This window comes from Apteryx rowi, unplaced genomic scaffold (genome assembly GCF_003343035.1).
Source record: "Apteryx rowi isolate R43461 unplaced genomic scaffold, aptRow1 scaffold_17, whole genome shotgun sequence".
Taxonomy (NCBI): Eukaryota; Metazoa; Chordata; class Aves; order Apterygiformes; family Apterygidae; genus Apteryx; species Apteryx rowi.
Genome location: NW_020447974.1, coordinates 4,654,480 through 4,678,413, shown reverse-complemented (window position 1 = coordinate 4,678,413; position 23,934 = coordinate 4,654,480). Strand labels below are relative to the sequence as shown.

Below are 23,934 nucleotides of genomic sequence, written 5' to 3'. Positions count from 1 at the left end.
TGGCGGCGAAGGAGCCCCGGGGCCGCCGGTGGCCGTTGCGCGCTGCGGCGGAGCGGGGGAGGCAGAGGCGAGGGGAGAGAGGCAGCGAGGCGACGTCGCTCGTGGCCTCCGGCCGGCGGGAGGCGCGGGRAGCCCGGCTGCAGGTAGCGCCGCTTCGTTCTCCTGGTTCAGAGGCGCGGGAGGCCCCGGTCGCGTACTGATGCGGCCGGGCGGGCGGCGCAACAGCGTTTTATCCAGGYGTAACCCAAATGAAATGAAGAAAAGAAAAAGCAATGTTCAGCAGCTGAAGAACTTGTAAAATTGTGACAGTGTGTGAAAAGCAGGATAGAATTAAATCAGGAGGAACGAGATAAGTTTTAGGAAGGCCACGGCGAGGAAGCTTTCCCTGGCGTCTCCCCGTGAGCTCTGCCGGGGGCCGAGCCGCCTCCCCGGCGCGTTACCRGGCCACCTCGCACCCGGCGGCGATTGCTCTGACCAGGCAGCTCCGTTGCCCGCAGAGTACGGTCTGAAGAAACTCAGTAYTCCCCGAGTTTCCGTACTCCCTGAGTTTAACCTGTTGCTATTCTGTTTGAGCTACACCGCGTTTAAACTAGGCATGGAAAAACGTCACAGATTATACTGCAGAGAGCAACGCTGTGTTTGCAGGAAGCTGATTGCCTGCTGGACTGATTCAGTGCAAACACCAGCCGTGACCGTGTCAAAGAGTCTCACCTGACGTATTTTTGGACTGGTTTAATTGTGTCCAAGTACACAGCTTTTGATTTTACAATACTTTCTTTTCTTTTTTTACAGCATAATAGTAGTAAGTTGGAATAATTTTCTCTTCCAAATTTTGCAATGCATCAGCTGTGTTATTAAAGCGAGGTACAGTTAACAGTAAAGTACGAGGCTAGCTATGTTTTCCCCTGCGTACACTGCCATTCCAAAGACCACGTTACAGTTTCTCCAGGSGACCTCAAACAGCAAGTGCAAGAAGTGCAGATGCACCAGTTCAACACACAAAAATGACGGGGCGCTTTCTCAGACATTCGAGCATACCAGATCATTAGGCTCAGACACACTTAGATCAATGCTGTTTTTGGATTTCTTTTTGGTGAGCTTTGCCCCAGGTTTCAGGTACTTTTCCTTGCTGTGAATGACCTGGATGTATTGGTCATTGCCGCTGTTCTGCGGATCGCTGCTGGATTCAATGGAAACGGAATCAGATTCTGTTAGAGATTGTTCCAGCTTCTGCTTTGACTTAGGTTTCACACGTTGCTCAGGATAGTGCTGGTCAACTTCAACATTTTTCAGGTGTACTTTTTTGTAAGCATATGGGGGCCTATCCAGGTCCAGCTCAAAACCATCATCCCAGGATTTGTAATGCACTTTGGCTATATCCTTGCCCATAAGAACGTGGCCATCAGCATGTTCCCCAATGTAAAATCGGGGTGCTGGGCGAAGATCGGACAGTGAGCGGGGGCGATGGGTTCTGCTCATCAAGTCTCTCCTGAGATCCTCTTCATCGTCCTCCTCTTCACTGGGATGGGGGGAATACATCCGGTGTGGTGTTYGAACCACATATCTTCTGACATTGCGTGGATACAACTCAATAATATCTCCCGCTTCGTCCATTCTGAAGTGCTTTGGGAGTCGTGAAGTAGAACGGAGCAACTTTTTGCGGGACTCATGTTCGTTAACAAGAAAATATCTGGTAGCATGTGGTCTACGTCCCACAAAAACAGGAGCTCCTGCCCCAAGAGCATCTGGATTCACTTGTCGAATACCTTTTCTAAAGAGAGGCTCAGAGTGAACATCTTCAACATGCTTTTTGAAAGTCACTGGTGTGTAGGGCTTTGTTTTACAAAGATCACCTGCACTCCCATGCACAACGCTTGGGTACCTTTAGGAAAAAACAAAACAAAAAAAAGGAAATATAAAAAGACTTATTTATCAGTATAATTAAAACAGATATAAGAAATGTATTGCTCTGGAAGTCAAACACTAGACCATAAGAGTGGGGATTGTGGAATCTCCATTGTTCACACTTTTTAGGAATAGTTAGAGAAACATATGCTAGAAATTAGGAGATACTCTTCTCCTTTCCTGGGAAATGGCAACAGACTATTGACCTCTCAAGGTACGTTCCAGATCTGTTTTCTTATGATGGTAAGAACTGTGTAAAAATGCTCTTAATTGATCACTAGAAAAAAACAGGTAGCTGGTGCTTTAGCACCAGTCAGCTGTCTGAACCAACCCGTCGAAAACACGTCATCCTACAGCTAGACCTCCAAAGACATTCTGCACAAATTCCTTAACTGTTTCTGTATTTGTCTTGTTCATGAAAACAGTAACCCCCACAAACTATTTTCTTTACATGCCAGAAGGGCAGCTTAATATTTGCCTTTGTTTTAGAGGTGTGAGTGAACTCCATCAACTAAATCATTTCAAAAGTCTTATAATCCACTCTGGCAACTGAATTAAGGGAGAAATGAGACAGTGCTGTTACCAGCAACCTGAGTAGTAGTAATAAGTGAATCTGCTTTTAAAAAATTCCTCAGTTGTTGTGCTGCAGACAGAGTTAGTCTGAATGTACAGACTGTACATTCTGTAAATAAACACAGGTATGTCACAGAGCTACTGGAAAAAATGCCATTTCAAAATCAAAAGAGTCTTGCCTGTTTGTGATGTGGTCGCTCCTTGGTTTCTGTACGCTTGGTACTGAGGGAGCTGGCGTTAAAGAGGTTGAAGTTGTTGGAGTTGTGTTGACAGGTCTTGCTGCATCAGCTGAGGGCACAGTTTGGGCAACAGACTGGGAAATGGTTTGTATTCTGGTGCTTTTGCTCACAGGAGATTCGAAGTTCAAGACACTGCCATTTTTTCGGGGGGTTGAGGACCGAACTGAGGACTCTTGACTAATAATATCACTTTCTTGCTCTGGTCTCTTGTCATTCCCATCCAGATTCTGGATTCTGGCTAGAAAACAGGAATTATTACAGGAACTCTCCAGGGCTCTAAATTTAGAAGCTGCTGTGTATATGCACTGGCTCAAATTCACCCTTCAGTCAAGGGACCCAGTGTTGACAGAGCCCCACAGAGTTCAACAAGAGAAGCACTTGTGTCGTACTGGGAGACACGGTTATAAAGGGGTGGACTGGCAGACTGCAGTACATAGCAGACAGAAGGTCCTCATAACATTGGGGTATATAGAGAAAACACTAAAAATTGCACTGTAGGTGTCCAAAATGAGCAAGAAACAAACATTTCTTTTTAAGAGCACAGTTTTAGTTTATATTAGACACGATTACCCGTATGAAGGTGGCCAGATTCGGGAAACTGACCCCAGTGACAGCATGCTGGTCACAGCCTAAAGCTGAATTTGATTTCTTTTACAAAGAAAATCCAACTAAGAAACATATCTCATTGTCCTTAGTTGTCTCTCCTGATCAGTATGTTGCTACACATCAAGTATTTCATCATTTATATCTCTGCTGGGTTAAGTTTTTTCATAAGGGTGTCAGTAACATTAAGGTCCAGCTATAAGGTTACTGAATCATGGCTTGCCCCTTCTCTTTGGGCTAGCAAATTTTTACTTGTTCCTTGTTTGGAATAGTTTCACTGGCAGGGATTAGAAAGACTGCCTCCTTCTCCCCACCTTCCCCTGCTATTTCATTGCTAAACTCTGAGAAGTGAAACGGATGGTTTCACGTGCCCTCAGGCATAGTAGACAGTTAAGCCTGAAACCTTTTCACCGCACAGGAAGTGTTTGACCCACTCAGGTCAAAGAACAGGAGCCATTCCCTTCTCCCATCTTCTGCCTACTACCCTATGTATTTTGTGCAAGATCTGAACGATCACAGAATGCCTACCAGCTCCTGCTCGCGAGGTGATAAAAGCAGGAAAATACCAAGTCCGTGGATCCCAATGGAATTTAGGTGTAAACTACACGCCTTGTGTGTAGTTTACGCCTAAACACTGCCAAGGTTAAGTCAAGATGAGCTCAAAAACCATCTAAAAGGAGGACTCTACAGGAAATACAGATTTTAAAATGTAGTTGAATTTACCTATGTGTATGAGAAATCAAAATGATTTTGTGTCTAAATGCTTTATTAATAGTGGTATTTCTAAAGCTCACCAACTTACCTGCTGCCATTTGAACCACCTTTTTCTTATCTTCAGTTCTTTCCTAAAATACATACATGAGAATGAAAACCAGTAGATTACTACAGATTAGAAAGCAAGCCCACTACTGTGTAAGGATGATAAATACAGGATTGATTTTACATTGTGAAACACAAAGTGACTTTAGAGATTTAATTAAGGCTAGTACTTTTGTGAAGACCCACCAACTTGTATGCAAAAAAAACCCCATTGTACTTACTGTTTGAATCTTCATTCTCAGTTGATTGTTGGTGAATTTTAATGATCTTGCAATGCTTTGCAAGTAATAAATTAGCATGCTAGAAGGAAAACACAGAGCTGAATATAAGTCACATCAAACATGCCTGAGAGTTTTTTCTTGAAGGGTTATAGGTCAACAAAATGGTACACAGGCTCAGTTGCTTTMTAGCATTTCCTTTGTACTATGATCACAGCCCTTTTTCAAGCAAGCATACATGGAAGTTTAAAAATAAGTGACACTGAAAACTTATTTTTTAACAGCAATTCCAATTGTACTTTTTTTTTTCTTTCTTTTTTGGCAGATTGTTTCATCATGCTGGCAACCCTGCCCGTTCCCAGTCTTTGTTTAAATTCTGGTAACAGAAAAAACAACCTTTTGATATATTTTCTCCTCTTTCCAGTCCAAGGTTACTGAACAGAGATGCTAAAACCAGAGCTGAGTTTGCACATTCATACCAGTGTCATTTTGTTGACTTGGTTGGAATAACACCTTATTTACAGTGGCAGAGCTGAGATCAGATCTGGCCTGACATAATGGATTACACTGGCTTTCAGATTGAGTAAAGAAGTTTCATAAACTAGACTGTGATACCACAAACATTTACATACGTGCTTAGCCATCATTCTGAGGCAGTCAGCAGATCTATTTGAATGTGTAAATATGTGTTTTTACATGGCTGGGACTTCAGAGGAAAAAGTTACAAATAGGAAGCATTGCTTGGGTCTTTCTGATTTGTGTAAAAAATTAGGCTGGTGGGGCAAATTCTGCATTGGTCTGTAGTTTATGGGAAAAAATGATATAGAGGTACATGTAAAACATGATACTTCATAGAAGCAAAGTGAATTTCAAACAGCTCAAAAGTAAATATTAATTACCAGCTGTGAACAATTATTTAGAGATGGGAGTAAGCAAGGACTTCCACTGGAAAGTCTGCAGGAAGCTATATTACATTAACACTTAAGAACAGACCTTCATAATTGATTTATCTTGTCAGGAATAAGGATGACTGGGTAGCCTCTTTAAATGATAGACTGAATCTGTACTCAGTCCTAAACTGAATGAATGACCATGAGGAAATGGAAAATTAATTTCTGAGGAGCTCYTGGGAAGGAAAAGGGATCTTAAAACTTCGCGGAACCAACAGCACTGTAAGAATTGACATGATACAATGAACTTCCTTTAACACAGTACCCCAGAAAGAGAAATTACTTTTGAAAATGTGATGATCTCATTCCCGTCTGATCCCTACAGCATACATTCAATAAATTTTTTTCAAATATGCCTAATAAAATCACAATAATGCAGTGTTTGTTCCTTAGTATTAACATTTGACTCTCTAGAGATAAGCCCAGGATTAATACAACAAGGTTAACTTTGCTATGAAAATCAAAGTACTTACAATAGAAGTAGCAGTGCAGGGAGGACAACCACAGGACTGCTGATATATGTAATCACTGTGTTGAACCATGCAGGAAAATCGTTTTGAATCGTTTCTGAAACAATATCATATATTTTTTCTTGTCCACTACAAGAGGGGGAAAAATGATAATAAAATTAAGTTGTAGCAAATCCATGTAAGTCAAATTTATAGCAATGTTGCACTGAACAAACAAAAAGTTTCATCCAAGACCACTTTGGAACAATATAATCAAAAGAAAAAAAAATATATAAGCTACTTGTTTCATTATTTACTTTTTAACAAGTTTTCAAAAGTGCAAAAACATTGACCAGCCTTGGCAGTGCTTGAATTGAAACACCTCACGTTCACAAGACAGTGATATGCGGTAGATTGCTTGGTGGCACGTTACATTATGTAAACATACAATAATTGAACTATGCATGTAATCCAAAATGTCTAGCCTCATTCAGGACTTTCACATATTCAGCTAATTAATTCTTGAACTGGAAAACACTGACAACACAAAAACACAGTCCCTTCTATAAACTTTTATTTATTGGTAATTTGGGTATTATTGAATTTGATGCATTTATTGAGAAAGGGAGAAATAAAATTTTTGCAGTTTTAATTAGTCCATAACAACTTACCTGAAGGGACCACAGTTTAAAGATGGCTTATATCGAGCAATAGCAAAAATTGTTGGTAACATGCATAAGAACAACATGAACAGCAACATAGCCAAGTAGAAATTATTGGATCTGCAGGAAGACATAACATTTTTCAGATTATACTAATCAGAGAGAAAAACAGAGGCAACATGAAGGATAAGTCTGTGTCTACCTAACAAGTTCAAGATCTATGTTTCTGAAAGATCAAAATCATTCTGTTATGGTTAGAAAGTCCATACAGAGCCGCTATGAGCAGACTCTTAATGATCAAAATTTTATTTGCACTGCTTTCCAGATGTCACTGCTACAGCCAGAAAACTATTTATAGTACCATTCTGTAAAAACTAAGCTTACCTCCCAATTCTGCTGGGGGGAGGAGAAAAAGGTGGCAGAACTTGATTCATCTTCAAAACATGTTAAAAATAACTGATGCTTAAGATTTAAAGAAACCCTCAATTATTTACATTTTGATGAAAGAATGAAGATGCTTATCACCATCAAATTAAAATGGGGAATTCTGTTTTGTTAAAGGACAAGATACTTCATAGTTTTCAAAGACAGAAACATCAAGAAATGGGACTTGCAGACATTTACACATGTAGCTTATTCCACTTGATCAGACTTGTCTGGAAATGGAGCATTTGTGTTAGGCTGGATTTACTGGTGTAGGAATATTCCCTGATGTATTTTCAGTTTTATTTCTATTCACCACCAAAACTGTGGCCATAAAAATCCTTCTGATGGTATTGGTTAATTGCCTCAGAGAAGCGACACAATCCCTGATGAGTCCTTCTACTCTGGATACTGTCCAGCAAAATTCATACCTTGACTTTTTGCAGTGAATGTCTACCAAGTTTTTCAGTAGAGTCACAAGCCAACCTCAGGCAATTCAGGTCCCTTTATGTTACTTGTGTATATCCCTTTAACCACCCTACTTTATAAYCGTACAACTCTCCAGTTTCTCAGTAACTCTTTTTTTCTTCACAGACTTTTATTGTCAAGATTACTGTCAAATTTGCTTCTCAATTTTCAGCACTAAGATCTCCTCTCATTTTGGTTCTATACACAGAAGTCATTTCTATTGTCTGCATTTGATTTATTCTTTATTTGGACTAACCGGGATGCTCTGAAAACCTGCTGATGTGGTACATTACATGTTAACACAGCCCAGCTCCTCAGGTACATGAGTCCAATCAGTTTGAGAACATTGAATGCAGGTAAGCAAGGTGAAAAGAAGGCTCCCATCCTAGAAGAATAATGTCATTTCAGTGCTCAGTGTTGCCAGAAGCAATTTTGGTAGCAAAAACATATACTAAGCAGTTAGTCAACGGCTCACTTTATCAACAATCTCTTAATACAATAAAGTATAAAAGGCTGCTGTACTAATAGCCTATTTGGATAGGTTTCATTGGGAATTACCACATTGACTTGGTAATCAACCAACAAAGGACAAGAAAAATCGCTTATAGATTGCATACCAGATCATTCCTTGGTTGTAGACCAAATGCAGTACATTCTCTGCAATTTTGAATTCTCCATATTCCGGCTACAAGAAATATAGTGTAGGTGGAATTAATCTTTTTTTTCAGATCATCTATTAGAAACATTTGACTGAATCAGTTTGCAAAACAGCATATAGCCTGAAATCTCCAGAGTAAATACTAGCCCTGGGCAGGCAGTGAGAACACAGTAAAACTTACTCTGTTGCCTGGAATTAAAAAAAATAATTCCTTTCTAGTTTACTTCACTTGTTTAGTTAAGGACGAAGAGGACAGAGCTCAGGCTTTCATGCCAACAGCTGCTTGCTAACCAAGTATGACCGTGATTTTTTTAAAGGGCTACATGCCTTTACTTATTGCTTCTTGGAGCAATAAGGATACATTACCCTACATTATGGATAGTTGTTACGGCTACAGAAAAGAGGATGTGGGGAACAACCGATGCCCTCTATTTGTAAAAGGCCCACAAATTACTTGTCTTTGACTGTGGGACTGCACCGACTGCACCATGATCTTATTTTGGAAAAGAAGTTTTTACACCATGGCCATGGGAGTAGCTTTGGGAAAAACATCTGACCTCAACATTTACCCAGCATCCTCCAGTTTATACCCAGTTTACACAGCATGAGCTGTGCCTTTATAGATACGTGCTACCAAGAAACTATTAATGTGCCAAAAGGCTTTAAGGATGTTCAGTACTAAGGGAATAAGCCTACCCAGTCTCATCATCTTAATTTGTTAAAATTAAAGCATGTACTTACAAATTTGCTTTCTAGATCCCAACACCAACAATCACTTAAATATCGGACAAAGAGTCCACGGAAAAAATCAATTAGCAAGATGCTCGCGACTGTGAAAATCATGTCGATAATTGACAGCTTCAGCATTTCCTGAAACACAGATTGTTCCAACATACTGAGTCATTCTCAAAACAAATGGACATGCAWACCTCTCTGTATGATTTATTTTGCATTTGTATTTGCATTTTGTATTTTGGCTCAAGCTTAGTATTCTGATGAAATGGTGATTTGAATATATAAATATATTTTCTTTTAGCTTTTCTTGAGGTCAGATTTTTTTTTATTTACTTGTCTTTATTCTAGCAAAGAGAAAAAAATGTAATCAGATTTTCAGTGCCTCTTCTACTGCTTGCAGCAATAAATCTCTGGTCATAGCTGTTTCAAGCTTTCTTTTTAATTGCCTTTCTGAAAATTTATCTAGATAAACTGAAATGTTTTGTGTATTCTGTTGTACCCAAGCCCCTTATTGGACTGGCTGTTGTAATGCGCACTTGCTAAGTGTTTCATGCTGAGAAATGGTTACTCCTCATACAAAACCAAAACTCAATGGCACTGGGATCACCAAGCCATAGGAGATCTGCATAGTGCTAAGATTTGCAATTGATTTGAGTTATGCCATATTTAACAGTTTTAAAAACATAACAATTAAATCAAAAACATATTTCCAAAMATCTCCAGCCCATCCAGAAAAAAAAAGAACACCAGTTATAAAAAATTCCTGGCTACCTAAATACAATGTGGATGGTTTCTACCCCAAGGACCAAGTGAGTTTCAGTGAGTGATGCCTGTGAAGAGGGAGAAGGGCATAGAAGAATAGAAATCAGCCCAATAAACCTAGGAGGGGACTTTTGCCCCAGATGACCAAACAGCCTGCAGAACAAGACCTTTATCTTTTTTCACTCTGGAACAAGGAGCTAAGCAAGCAGAGACATACTGACATCATTATCTCCTGTCTAGGCCACTAGATTAAGTGCAGCACTGATACTTGGAGACCAAAGCACATTGGGATCAAATGACATATTTCATATTTTGTGTGGTTAAAGATTCTCTATGTATGTTTTAATGTGACTGCTAGCTGCTCAAAGTAAAGGCCACAAGTAATGTTTGTTTCACATGCAGGGAAACAAAAAGTGTCATATTAAGTCTGCAGGTTTTCTGCAACTGTGGGCACACGAGTACATGGCGCTACCACCCAACTGGCTCCATTCCTGTGGACTGACAGTAGTTGGAAACCTTTTGTTGTCCCTTTGCTGTCTGAAGAAGTGGGAGAAGACTCAATTCTCTTCTGATTTACAAAGGCAGAATGAATAGAGAATGCAGAAATACAACACAGTGACCAAGTGCACAGTCTTATGGATAGCATTCACATCTATCCAAGCAGAGTTTGAATCTGCACAGGACTGAATTTTAAAAAGATATTAATAGGGTTCTTGTTACTGTTTATACATTTTTGTAGTCATGTTTCTATGCATGAGTTCAATCGGATGCATCCTATTAAAAATGGGACCTATATCCGTATCATGCATCTGTAGAAATCTGCCTGTGCAGAGCTGAAAACAGAGACCAAAGCATGGGAAAAGGACATCTGTACAACAGTAAACACATTGTAGATACTGAACAAAAAGAAAGCTCACATCTGTGACTATATCACTCTGCATAATCAGCTAAAAGTCTGAAATTTGCATAAAGAAAACTTCTGAAATAGAACTCAGCACAACATGATTTTAACTTACAGTCAAACATGGATTGGGAATAAATTGATGAGACAATAAAACAGTAACATACTTGACCAACATACGTCTCCCAGCACTGATCCTGTGGATTTTGAGTATTATAGTCAAAGAAAACTGTTTTGTTAACCAGTGAGTCAGAAACTGTCAAGTTTTGGGTGCGACTGTCTTCCAGTGTTACAGTGCTGTTTCTCTTAATTTGTACATCAGGAATAGTTGTAGATAAATTCTTTTCTTCAGGAAGAGTTTTGGTTGGTAAGTAGGTGGTAGAATTACTTGCATCATAGTTAACTTCAGAGTCCTGAAAGAATAAATGTCTTGAAAGTGAAATTTTCAACTGTCCTTTCTGACTTCATACTTACAATACATGCAGATGTTCATGCCTTCTAAAATGCACACAAATGCATTTCTGCAAGTATTTTCAAGCAGCAATTAGGTAACTGTCAAGTAGCTGCCAAAGTACAGATTCAGGTGAAATTCATAAGGACAATATTGTAAGTTGATTTTAGGTAGCTGGAAACATTTGGCCTAACGTGGTGGCCATTTTTTTTTTTAAAGTAGCTAGGCAATGCAGAGGAAATCTGTTTATTTAAACTATACACCAGCAATCAAGTGGATCCAATTATCCTAAAAAAATTACAAATATTTGTAAATGAACATTACAGACTAAACTTGACTTTACTAACAAACTAATGTGTTTTAACGCTTTGATTTCAGAGTTTTACATCTGACTTCACGTGTTCTACAATAAAAGAAACTCTATCTATAAAGCTGACTAGTTTTACAGGTCATAAAACATCAAGCGACACTTACAGTGACACTCATACTGTCCACTTTATCCAGGAGAGCAATGATTAAACTGTAGAGGTTTCCCAGATACAGAACGAGAACCCTGAGAACAAGAATGAGGTATTGGTTGTCAGCATTATTATCCCACCGGCTTCTTACACATTCTCTCTTTTGGCTGAAATAAACCACACGACCAAACACCTCTCCTCTTCCTCCCGTGCTCCCCACATTGTTTCTACACTGTATATTATTCCCCGTACCTGGCAAGCTGAAAACGAAGAGTGGTCCTTGGATGATACATCTCTAAAGCTGCCACAAGTTCAAAAGCAGAGGGTGCAATCATTGTAATTAGGGACACAACAACGCTTACCTACAGAACACAAAGACACAGCATTTTTGTAGCTTTCCATGTAGATCTGTGGTGCCTCTTGGTGAATGCTGATTGAAACACTACCGATGCGTATGCTTTGGTGATTGCTGTTCTTGGAGAACATGCTTTAGAAAGTTATTATTGACATTAGTAATAACAGTAAATGAGATCCAAAATTATAGATCTGGAATWCTCTTCAGGAGTCTTTACTCCAGACAGTTATATGCTAGCTTTAAAGTTATTACTTTATTAATTAAAATAAAAACTTAAAATGCAGGAAATTGGAAGACAGCATCTTTAGCTGAACAGTCCTCCATATCCCATTCGCTTCTTGTTCTCAGTATCCACTCCTTCCTCTGAAGGGAAATACTCACAGATCATTCTGTATCCTCCAGCTGAAATCAATGGCTACTGTCAAAGCTGATGCCATTCCKAACAATTTTTTCTAACCCCTTGGCCTAGTGTCCCTCAGCTCAATTGTGGGCACAAAAGTAGATTTGTAAGTGACAGAAGAGAGTTTATGCTTTGTCCTCACCAAATCAGGGCCACCTAGAAGTGCAGTCCCTGTGCAACGAGGAACTGCTGCATCCCCCTGCCCGCTTCGGCTCTGCTAGCATCGTGCTGCAGCACAGAAGCAGCAAGCATGCAAAGGGAAATCCATGTAACCACAGCTCTGCCGTCTCGTTCCTCATTCTCCTGACAACTGTCTTGTGACTACACCTCAGTGCACCCTATTGCTATAGAGAGCCCTAAGACAATAATCCTACGTCTAACACAGAGGTGTCATACACAAAACACTGTACCTCATTTTTTTCCCAAAGAGTCAATTCCTTTTTGGTGCGCTCTAGCCTTTGGGATCGATCCACAACAAAGTAAATGATGTAAATACTTCCAGCAAGAGAGAGAAGCACAAGGATGTTTGCAATAATCCTTAAGCTTATCGTCACAGCCCTGGAAAAGAATCACACGGCCAATGCAGTTGGTTGTCTTATGGCACCAGGGTTTTTTTTCTAACATGATTTTTAGAAGTATGAAACAAGCACATTAGCACTGCTATCTGCATTGAAACAGTGCTTTAGAAAGTATCTCTGATCTTATATACATACAGGTTTTTGCTTTTCTTCTTTTCCTGCTCTTCCAATATAGCTTCCTTGAAAGAAACACAGCATTATCATTTTAATAGCATTCAACAAAAATAACATACATATCCCTCACACAAGCTACCAAGTATACTAATAAAAGTCTTCACATCCTGGAGGTGCCAGGATAAAAATACCTCTCTGTCCTGTGCATCTTGTTAGAAAGGCTAATTGAGCTTAAGCAATGAAGAAGAAACAAAGACACAGTAATTGAATACTTGTGCACTTTAGTCTCTGTTGTCTCTTGCTGTGTTGGTTACGTCCTGCTAACATGTGTTATCTCATTTGCTTTAACCAAGTACCTCCAAAGATTTACGCTACCGGATCTTTTTGCAGGATGTGCCTGTGGAATTCATATGACAGTAATGTAATACAGAATTGTCAAAAGTCATCCTTGGCCATTGAAATAACTAAAACTCCCAGCTTATTACAGTTTGAACCATTTGGCCCCAAACTTCCAGAATAAATTGCTTTGGAGGAAAAACATATCTGTTTTTAAAATCTAAGTGGAAAACATCTGTATTTAATGCAACTTCTTCATATTGATAGGGCTGTAATATGTACCTGGACCATTTGYTATGTAGAGATAAAATAAATGAATGCTTTTACATTTTAAAAATATTTTTGATTCCACTATTTAATGAAATTGCATCATAGGCAAATTTATTTCAATGAGTCTAACTTCTTTTCCCACTTACAATGGCATGAAAAACACTTCATGAAATACAATGTCCTTCTCGGGACAGAACRTGACAGAATGAAATGGAATGACAGTGTCGTCAAGAAGTCACATCAGAGGATGTCCTATCTCAATCTTAATTTTTGTCTTCAGTATAAATGGGAAATCTGGATTCAACGTATGATATGACTGCRACACCACAGAGATGTGATATCAGCCCTCTCCTAGGCAAACAGATCCAGAAATGAGTACTGAGAAACAATAGGAAATGTAGGGGAATGAGAGGAAAAGCACATTTAATTTACAAATCAACAAACAAATCAAAATAATTTGTAGGTCAGTTGCTCACCCTAATGCTATTAACTATTGCAGCAGCTTTGCTCTCTGCAGCCTCGGGGTTTCCTATTAAATAGTCCCAAGCACAGAACAGTCTCCAGCAGAAAGTGTAATTTTCATCAGAGGCACTTGCTAAACTCATTCTCGAGTTCTTTGCCATTCTGTAAAAGAGAACAAATATTCACCGTTGTCAATGTGTGAAGATGCATATGAAGAAAGTCAGTGGTTTGGTTCATAGCTTTCAAATGTTTACATCTTTAAAACTACCAAAAATTTGTGGCAACTAGTGTCATTCTCAGCAGTTTTCTGAAGAAAGTAAAAGCGGGGTGAGGTTCAGAGAATGAACCAGCTTCAACTTCACTTATGTTCTAGTTCAGAAATGACTGACTTTGGAAGGGCAGTTTGATGACATTTGCATTCTTTATAGCTGACAAATAAAGCAAATTAAGTCCACAGCTCTAGTGAGGTTTAATATATTTCAATTTTAAGATCGCCAGGTAGGATCCAGCTAGAATATACTATAACATAAGATCACTATTACTGTGATTATGCATTAGTCTGGCAAAGCTAGTGATCATGCACAAGATCTGCTTGGTTTTTTTATATTGCTTTCATCTCAAAATATATGTTATTGTCAAACAGAAACACAGTGCCATTTTACAGACCTTGGGGGGTTAAAAAAAAAAAAAAAGGCCTATTCAGCTTAGGTAGACAAGAATGCAGAATATTGCAAAGCATAAGAAATGTAATGAAGATTAATAGCTTATGAAAGAAAGGGCATCCAAAAGAACAATGTTAAAAGAGGAACAGCAAGCAGGCAAGCAAAGAGTCAGTGGGCTGTGTCAGACAGAGAAGAGCTAATCACATCCCCAAAAACTGCAGATGTGCAGACCAGTCTCAAACATACCAGTGACCCTAGGCCCAAACTAGCAGATAGAATAAAAACAAATGAAAGGGAAGGATCAGTTTGGAAATGGATACAGGTATTGAGCAATGCTAAAAATCACCCTGGACTGCACTGTGTCAGATAAATAGTTATCAAGAGAGGAAGGGAAAGTGAAAGGAGGAAGGATAGCGTGACCCTGCCCCACTGCAGGCATTGCATGTTCCTAGATTTATGGTCAGCACTGGCAGGCTTGCTCGCTCTCCTGCAAAACTCCTGCTCCCGGCTCTTAAACAGCAAAGGCAACGAGCTCGCGTTTGAACGGGATGCCACAWACCAGCTCAAATGATGCCAAGCTATTACATGTATGACAGCATTTTTATATTTGTATTTCAATAAATGGGAATAATAACGCTGAAAGCATTACATTTAAAATCTAAATCCCTTTCATAATAATATTTATACCAGGAAAGAGGAAAATAGAAAACACTTCAGTGAGAGTCAGACCTTATTCTGCAAAAACACAAAGGGCATAAATCTGCCGAAGCCCCATGCATGGTGTACTACTGCCCTCCTTTTAGAGATACTGAAGAGAGAGAGAATATAGATGACAGCAAGATAAAGAGCAAGCTAGAATTAAACTCAATCTGCCTCCCTGATATTAGCAGACTTGAACAGGTTAATTGAACTATGGGGAATAAATACAGAGGAAATGGGATAAGTATTAACATTAACAATTGTCTGTACATAAAAGCTTGTGAACAGCAATACATGGAAATCTTACTTTTTTAAGAGAATGATAAAGCTGTAAGCGAACACTGCCATTCCAACAAGGAAGTAAGCAAGAGGCAGCCGGTACCCAGCTTTCCCAATCTTCCTGTCACGACCATAGTAGCCGTAAAACAAAACAGAGTACTGGAGGTAGCCCTGCAAAGACCAGAGTCCGTAAATATGAGCACCAACCCCTGGCTACGACAGAACACGGACAACAAAACAATAAAGAGTGGTTTTAGCCTTGCCCCTAGTGACCAGATGGTGTCCAGATCTTGAGCAGATGCAATATGCTCCTTGGGAATGGTCTTGCTGACTGTGCTGCCAAACGGTGCTCCGGCCAGTAGCTGAGAAGAAGGGACAAGGTCTTAGAAGCTGAGTGGAGACTGTCTGACCACACCGGCTGCACAGCAGAACATGCAGAGAGCTGCCTGCATGGGTGACACTATGAGGATAGCAAGTATTTTGGTCATTCGTTGTCCTAAGCTAGAAACTTCATGAGAAACACTGCATTCAATTTTGACTAAACCAGCTGGCTTTTTGCCGCCTGAGCTCTACCTTTCAGGTAATTGAGTGATCTGTGGACATCTTAGAGATGGCTGAAAAATGACGACAGAGGTCAACTTAATTAACAAAATCTGTTTAAAAGTTAACCGTTCATTTTAATTTACCATTTTTAAATTAAATATGTTTGATTTCAAAATGGTATGTCAAGATTAAATCTACTTTTACTTACAATAGTAAAAAAAAAAAAAGATAAAAAATACCTTTTTTTGAGGACCTTTTTTAAATTTAGCCAATGAGAAGAAAAAACAGATATTCACATGTTTCTGACAACATCATTAAAGCACTGGTTAGGTTAGGTAAGACAGTATTTATAAATCATTTGTTATGTTAACATACCTTCCTATCTGCTCTATTCTATCCTGGGGCAAGATAGAGCAGTATGTAGAGTGGGGTTTATCTCCTTAAGATTCTGAAGGTTAACCAACTAATCTAACCTAATCTTCTCACTTAGGTCAATGGAGAAAGCTGGGTTCCTTCAAAGGCCAGTCAGCAACATTTTCAGACACCAAGCTTAAGATGGAATGAGCTGTCTTTTGGAGGTGTTTATCTGTTGTTGTGGACTAGAGAAGAAGTGTAGATGGTAAGTTTAAGTCATTTTTCATAAATTTCAGATGTCTACTGTATTAGATACACTCTTAGATTTGTAATTCACAATTTCTTGTTAACAAATGGCCTTATCTGGATGCAACTAAACAAAGTTGGGGCTGTTCAGAAATTCAAGAACTGATTTCTAATGAACAAAAACCTGATTCTGGAGAAAGAGAGATGTTATGTTTCTCTGCCTTTAAGTGACAATAGCAGGACTTGAGCACACTTGAGCATACCTACTGCAGCTTTTAGGATTTGGTTCTCCATTTTAGCAATCAGATATAAAAAAATATTCCGTAAAAGCATTAGTACTTCATTGACAAAATGTCATCTCTAACACTAAAAGCAAGATTCTCTTATCCTTTGGCAGAAATAACTCTTGACAGTGGAGTTTATTTTAAATAATTCATTTTAAATTGTGCCTTTAAAACTGATACATGCCTTTAAGCGTAGCATTTGCTTAATTCAGAAAGGAAAGTGCAACAGTGCAGCATTCCTTTGTAAATATTAACGATGGGTTCTTACCTCTGGTAAGACTACAAATGCTCCTGTCATTATGGTAAGTACGATATTGATTCCAAACAGCCATCTCAAGAAGATGAAGTAAGAGGCCACTCCAGACCCAAAATGACCTTAAACCACAAAAAACAGTTATCTGAGCTACAAGTGTAAAAAAGCTGGTATCATTTATTCATGAAGCATTATTTGAAGAGTAAAAAGAAAAGAAACACCTGCCCCATTCATGCAGGGCAAACAGCTAGGTAGAAAAAAACGTTATTGTGTCAAAGAGAAAATATATTTGCAACAAACTTTGGTAGGAAGTCTGATAATCCCCAGCAGTATTTACACAGGAAGCAGTTATGTTGGGTGATGTCAAGCATCCATCTTCATTTGCTGTTGAAGCACGGAGGTATGACCTGACTGCTGATATGACATTAAGGGCTGCTCTAAATACTTCAAAGACTCTAGGGCTGACAAGGAAGGTTCCATGTCACACTCGAGACTGGGCATACGTGGGCTTGGCCCAAGGATACAGTCCCATGGACTGTGATAAGCTATACCCAAATCTTCCTCTATTTTCAGAAGCACAGAGGGACAAATTTGATTTTTTAAAAGTTACCCCACACTACAGTCATAACTGAGAATTGTGCAATGCCTAAGGAACCAGGAAAAGTAGAAAAAACAAGCTTTTGAATGAAAATGATGACATTAATGAAAGTTTGCATTTAATTTCTCTTCCAAATATTACATAATTCAGTAAATTCAAACATAAACTGTAAGACCCATAATTTCAGCAAGTGCTTTACTCTTCAATACATTCAGTCTTTATACTTACTCTCTATTTTCTTTATTCTCATTTCCCAAGGAATGAATATCACCACAAAATTATATGCAAGTCGAATAAACTTCCTCCAAAGCTGAGAAAAAAAAGCAGAGAAATAAGAGGTGTGTTACTTCTGCATGAGAAAAGATAAGTCAAAAATGCATCAGAGCATTTTGCTCATGCCTCTTTCATCTGGGGTCAGAAAGCATATTACAAACATTAATTACTAAGGTCTCACAGCACACCTGTGAGGTAAGATGGGTAAAACCAACCACAGCATAGTTCAGAAACATGCAAAACATGGGAGGGCACAGGAGTCCCTGACTGTGCTTACCAGGAAAATGCCAAAAAATATGAGACACAGAGAGGCCTTTACACACCTCCGAGGGTAAAGACAAGAGCCCTCAATCTACCTGTTTGACACACGCAGGGTCATGAGGAACCCACAGAAGGAAGCAGACAGGCACTGTTCCCCTWTCACCTCCTCAATGGATCAGGGCCACAGGGGAGAGGAGCCATAGAGAAAGCCCAAACAGCAACTCCAGGCAGCAGAAGCAGCCAAAGTGGGGGTATTTCACAGACTTTAGCAGGTGACTTGGTTCACTGCAGTTCTCTCTTCTGGCCCTTCCTTCCTCATCCTTCAGAGACACTTCATTAGATGACTTTTATTTTAACTTTACCTTTTAGCTTCCCTTCCTATCCTTTGCCCCATGTCTCCTCCTCTGTTGTCCCGTCACTCCATTGGCCTTTGTTTTAATTTTAATCTAAGTCTACCATCTAATCCTAAACGGAGCCACTTTCTCTGCAAGATGAATGGAATAAATGTGAGTTAGCTGCCATTAGCCTTGGACTCTGCTTGTGCCCAGGATATCCCCTTCCCCATGCTGCCAGATCCATCTTGGCTGCAAGATGCCTGGAGAAGGGCCATGCACCGCTCTGCCTGCACACTGCTGAGCACGCAGAGCCCCATCTGTCTTTGGCCACCGGATAGCTTAGTAACTGTGGCATAATTATGGCTCAGACACATTTGTTTGGTGTGTCTTTCATTTAGTAGCAGCAGAAAATGCAGTAGAGAATGTAAACGCTTTGCAAAACAGTGGAAGTTTTAATCTATCACCTGCACGTAAAGAATGAGTGAATGAATGCTCCATGGAGTCCCATTACAGAGAGCCAGGCACGGCGCTCTCACACCAAACCCCACCTGCAGAACAATCCGAGCAACAAACCCAGGCAAAATTTCACAAAACAACTCAAAGCAACATAGACCCTTTGCAGAGGAAATGAGAAAGAGGTGAGTGACTAGATCTCAGAGTAAAAAGAGGCATTTTTAAGCAAAAACAGCCAAGACAGAATTTGAGAGCAGATGGATTTATGAGCACAGGTCCTCCTTGAGAAGAACTGTGTAGAATGTTTCCTATATTTAGATTAAGCCAGTACTAATCACAGCCTCTATATAATTTGTGAAGGAATCCCACCGCACTAAACAAACTGGATTTCTAGGACAAAAAAATGAACACACAGCTAGCTTCACATTTAAGAGAAGCATAACCTCAAGAGAAAGAACGAGCTTTCATATTCAACAGCAACAAATTCAGCTACTATAATTCCCAAGTCTGTATATTAYGATTTACACCTGCAGAAAACTTGTGGTTATATTTTGCAAAGTCTTCATTCAACTTCTATTTTGTGCATGCCCGAAGAAAAGCATCTGCCTACATACTGTGGGGTATGCATATGGGAGGAGAAACACAAAACTCCATGTGTAAAATTGAGTCCACTTTTTCATTTGTTGAATGAATTTACAATAGCAACAGGAAAATAATATTTGTATATCATATTCATTTTACAGTATCTTTCATAGTACAGCCAGATGTTTTAAAAACCCAAACAAACTGTATTTTAGTCAGCAGCAGTGTCAATATTATATCATGAAATCTAATCTCTTGAAACCAAAGAGAAGTAAATCACATTTTAATTAATGAATACATCATCAATCTCTTTGGCCAAAGTTAATCCATTTTTTATGGTGACACAAGGATTTTAGATTAGGATTTGAAGTATTTTAATTAAAATTTGATTGAATTGAATTAAAATTTGATTTAATTAATTTTTTTAAATTGAAGTACTTTAATTAAAAAAAAGATGCTGTGAATTGCATGAGAATTGCTAGGATTGCTACTTTCATTTGAAAATGGGGTTCACAACGCTGAGAAAGGAATCAAGCTGCAGGTTGTGCAGCAGATATATAGATTATACAGAATTGTCCATGTCAGTAGAAGTAGCATTAGTTAAAATAATTATATAGCTATTATCTCTTTTCCTGCCTACTGTGTATCTGAACAAAAAGGAAAATTCACAATAGACAAAAAGAAGCTTTTAACTGCTTTTTCCCCCCTCTACAGAGTTCTTGAGTTGGAGATCAGGATTTTATAGAAAACACACTTCTGCATATGAAATATGCAGATGACCATTAATATAGAAAAGAGATGTAATTTAAGAAAAAAACAGACATACCTCTGCACCAGCTGCTTGATACCCTCTTGTTCTAGTGAGTCTTCCTTCATACTTCAGCACAATCTCTTTAGCTTGTCTGCACAAGAAGGTGGAACTTGGTTTTACATTGATCATACTACTCTGAGCCCCTAATTCTACACAAGTAGCAACTAGCAAGGCCGCCAAATGCTGTGAAATACTGACATAGGTTGTCTAACCATAAACTCCTGAATCAGGCAAAATTATTTTAAGAGGTTTTTACTATCATTTCAAAAGTAATGAGAACTTTGTCCGAGAAAACTCAACATTCAAATCTTTTACTGCAGGGAGAGTTCTCTATTATTTTTTTCTCTGTCCTTTCAATTAATGTCTCTTTCTTTTAAAATGGCACAACCTAAATGAGTAAAATTAAAAAGGTTCCCATTAGAGTCTGGTTAATCTTATGTGGATATCAACCCCTCTTCTGCAAATACAGYGTGGAGCTGTTGCAAGACATAGAGAAGCATATTCAGCCGATCCTACTTCTGGTCATAATCAGTCTTTGACCTCAGGAGAAGGTGGATGGGGGTTATTGGAAGCTCATCAATAAAAAATCATACAGGAGCAGGAAGGTAGCAAGTCACAGATTTTGCATAAGAGAGAGAAACTCTCTCTTTGCTTCCCAAGACAAAACAAGGACTACTGCTGGTGTATTTTCCTCATGACTAAAATGCCATTCTAGTATCAGACAGGGTTAAGAGAAAGATGCCAGGTGAAGAGGAAAAAATAAAGCAAGCCCCAAATAGCCAACCAGTGCAGTGTGGCATACAGACTACGCCAGTCGGGCCAGGGAAAGGCCTGGCACAACTCAGGCAGCCCAAAGAGAGATGGGCACCCCCACACACTCTGCATTGTAAATCCGGCGTTGTTAATGTAATAACTGCAGTTTTAAACGGTGAGACATGACAGTACTACACTGAATGTACCTTTTAAACCAACAAATGTGGAGTATTTACTGCCATTTGCAATACCTGAAAATTACAGACCACTTTCTATTCTCTCATTCCGTAAAGCCTCCCTGTTGTCACATACAGTCACCTTGAAAGTGGCAGACTTTTGCCTCATGGGACAGAGGGAAACAATTTAGCTCCAAAACGTATCACTGAGCATTACGCACAGAATGCACAGTCTTTCCTTAGGCCTCTGAACAGCAGACACACTGCTTATTAGTTAAAGAGCAAAAGGGTGACTTCATGCCGGGACGTGTTCAGAACTGCTTCATCCTGCAAACTTCCCATCCTGGGGCTCCTGCCTTCAGGCAGCTCTCTGTCTCCTAGGAGTGTCCTCACAGTGTAATTTCCTAGCAGTTCTTAATCGTTTCTGTGCTCACCCTGTTCCAGCTTGGACGGAAATACTTCTGAGGCTGGAAACACTGCCCTGATCCGTGGGCCTGAAAGCTTTCATACAGACTCCGTTACCTGAGCGCCCTCAGTTTCTGCCTCATTGGCCATGGCCTGCAGCGGATGTTGGACATAATCTCCTTCTGGTACTGTATGTTTTGAAAGATCTGCTCTGGGTCGTGACTGTCAGCCTTTTCTTCGCCATTATCGTTGTCCGAGTTACTGAGCAGCCCAGCACACACCACATGGGAGGAAAAACACAGGACAAATCATTCTGATTCAGATCCCCAGCAAACTGTAGACTTGCACATGATCCATTTATTAGAACAACGTAACAGCGATGAGCTAGGGAACTTACGGAATCTTCTTGTTTTACAGTTGGTGAATAACTGGGATGATTTCCCCCTCTCTGCAATGTAACTCTCCCCGCTGCCCTTGCTGCTCAGTCATAAATTATCCATGTTTCCCACTAGGAATCCAAATCTTTCCACTCCCAGCATTTCAAATCAAACAGCTCGTACATCATGCTATCAGGACACTTTATATATTTTTCTGGAACAAAGTGTTGTCTAAACATTTCCAGCAAGAGCACTTAACATGCATTTATTTTGCCATTTGTTGTTGATCTTTTACTTTGATAGTAACAATGATAAAGTATTTCCTTGTTAAAATGGGGGGAATATGCTAATATGCTTAGAACGCCCCGGCCTTTTGTTACCTTTCCCTATGGAGAAGGGGCAGAAGCGTGGGACCCCCAGGTCACCAAGAATTACACATCCCTGCAAAAAGATTCATGCCTCTCTAAGCAGATTTCTGTGGATGATTATTAAATCATCTTTTCTGACATTGTCACCACATCTGTGGTGACAGCTCTCATTCCATGTTTGAAACAAGGTATCGCGTGTAAAGCAGCAGCAATATTCATTCTTGTAGGGGACTGTGTCTAAAAATCTGTGTCAGTTGAGTTTCCCCTCTGAATAAAACAAACAGAACTGCAAAATACTGCAACAGCAATATCAGCTAGTAAGTTTTCTAATTGCATGGCCATATATTTGATGGGAAAGTTCCCTGCAATTTTGCTGAAAAAAAAGCAGCACCCTTTTAATGACTTAGAAATAAGTCATAATCTAAGCCACACTTTGTAAGACCATCTGAAGAATATACATAGTCAGACCACAAATCCATCTGTCCATTATTTTGTCTCTGACCCTTGGGCATACTGGACATTCACAGGAAATACATAATAAGCAGGACAACAATAGAGGGTTTTTTTTTACCCTGCTCTATCCTGAACTCATTTGAGTTACACTGGAGAAGTTTGTGGTACACTATTGAACATGACTTTTGTGAAAATAAAACAGAGGTTTAAAATAAATCTGAATACAGAAAAAGACTTTCATTTTTCTCATACTCCTCTTCCTCTTGCTAGGCTGTTTAAACGAAAGACAAAAGACAAAATCCCACTTTCTGGCTAGACCAGGAAGATTTGCCCTTCAAGCAGAAGAGAGGAAGCTCTCTCACCTGTGGGGTGGCTCCTGGTAGGTGTAGATGCTGGCGCGCCGCTTCACCGTTCGATACTTTTTGCAGGACTTTGCACTTTTCACTGCAGCAGAGCCCGTTACTGCTGCCATGGTGGTAGCTGCTGCCCGCGCTGGGCGAAACTCTGTCACGCTGGAAGGAGGCCGTTAGCTCACCGGTCGGATGCCTCACAAGCAAACGTTTCTAAGGGGAGAGCAGAGACGGGCTGCCGAGCCCTGCGAAGCAGAAGGCTGCCGCCGCTGCCCGGTGCTCAGCGCGGCCGTGCGTGCGCGCCTTAAAGCGGCAGCGCGCAGCAGCCCCGCGAAGGCGTCGGGGTGCTTTTAAACGAGCTGCCCAACGTGAGGTAGGAAACACAGCCCAGTGGTGGGGCAGCTGCAGTCCTAAATTAAAAGCCGGGTTTGAAGAATGTGATGTCATTTTCCCACATGACTTACAGATCCTTTCCTGGTGGATGACCTCCACAGGACCTGGGGGCTGCTCCTTTCCTGGGCTGAGGCCCCMGCTTCTCAGCAGGAGCGACATTCATTATACCTAGATTTATGTCTTCTGGAGGTATCAAAATACCTGATATTCAGACAAGTACAGGTTACCAAGCAATTC

General features: G+C 39.9%; 1 protein-coding gene across 1 annotated transcript; it reads right to left on the bottom strand.

Moving 5' to 3' along the window:
* Nucleotides 1-185: 185 nt before the first annotated feature.
* TMC3 (transmembrane channel like 3) lies at nucleotides 186-23,426 on the bottom strand. The gene is made up of 22 exons (XM_026060540.1): nucleotides 23,317-23,426; nucleotides 21,874-22,017; nucleotides 20,438-20,513; nucleotides 17,936-18,017; nucleotides 17,125-17,231; nucleotides 15,693-15,791; nucleotides 15,458-15,600; nucleotides 13,804-13,951; nucleotides 12,743-12,786; nucleotides 12,440-12,587; nucleotides 11,527-11,636; nucleotides 11,291-11,369; nucleotides 10,533-10,778; nucleotides 8,709-8,837; nucleotides 7,927-7,994; nucleotides 7,566-7,694; nucleotides 6,428-6,538; nucleotides 5,781-5,906; nucleotides 4,361-4,439; nucleotides 4,123-4,165; nucleotides 2,658-2,955; nucleotides 186-1,882 (listed from the first exon to the last, which is right to left on the bottom strand). Exons 1-22 carry the CDS (start codon nucleotides 23,424-23,426, stop codon nucleotides 1,021-1,023), a joined length of 3,381 nt encoding a protein of 1,126 aa, XP_025916325.1. The 3' UTR covers nucleotides 186-1,020.
* Nucleotides 23,427-23,934: the final 508 nt, after the last annotated feature.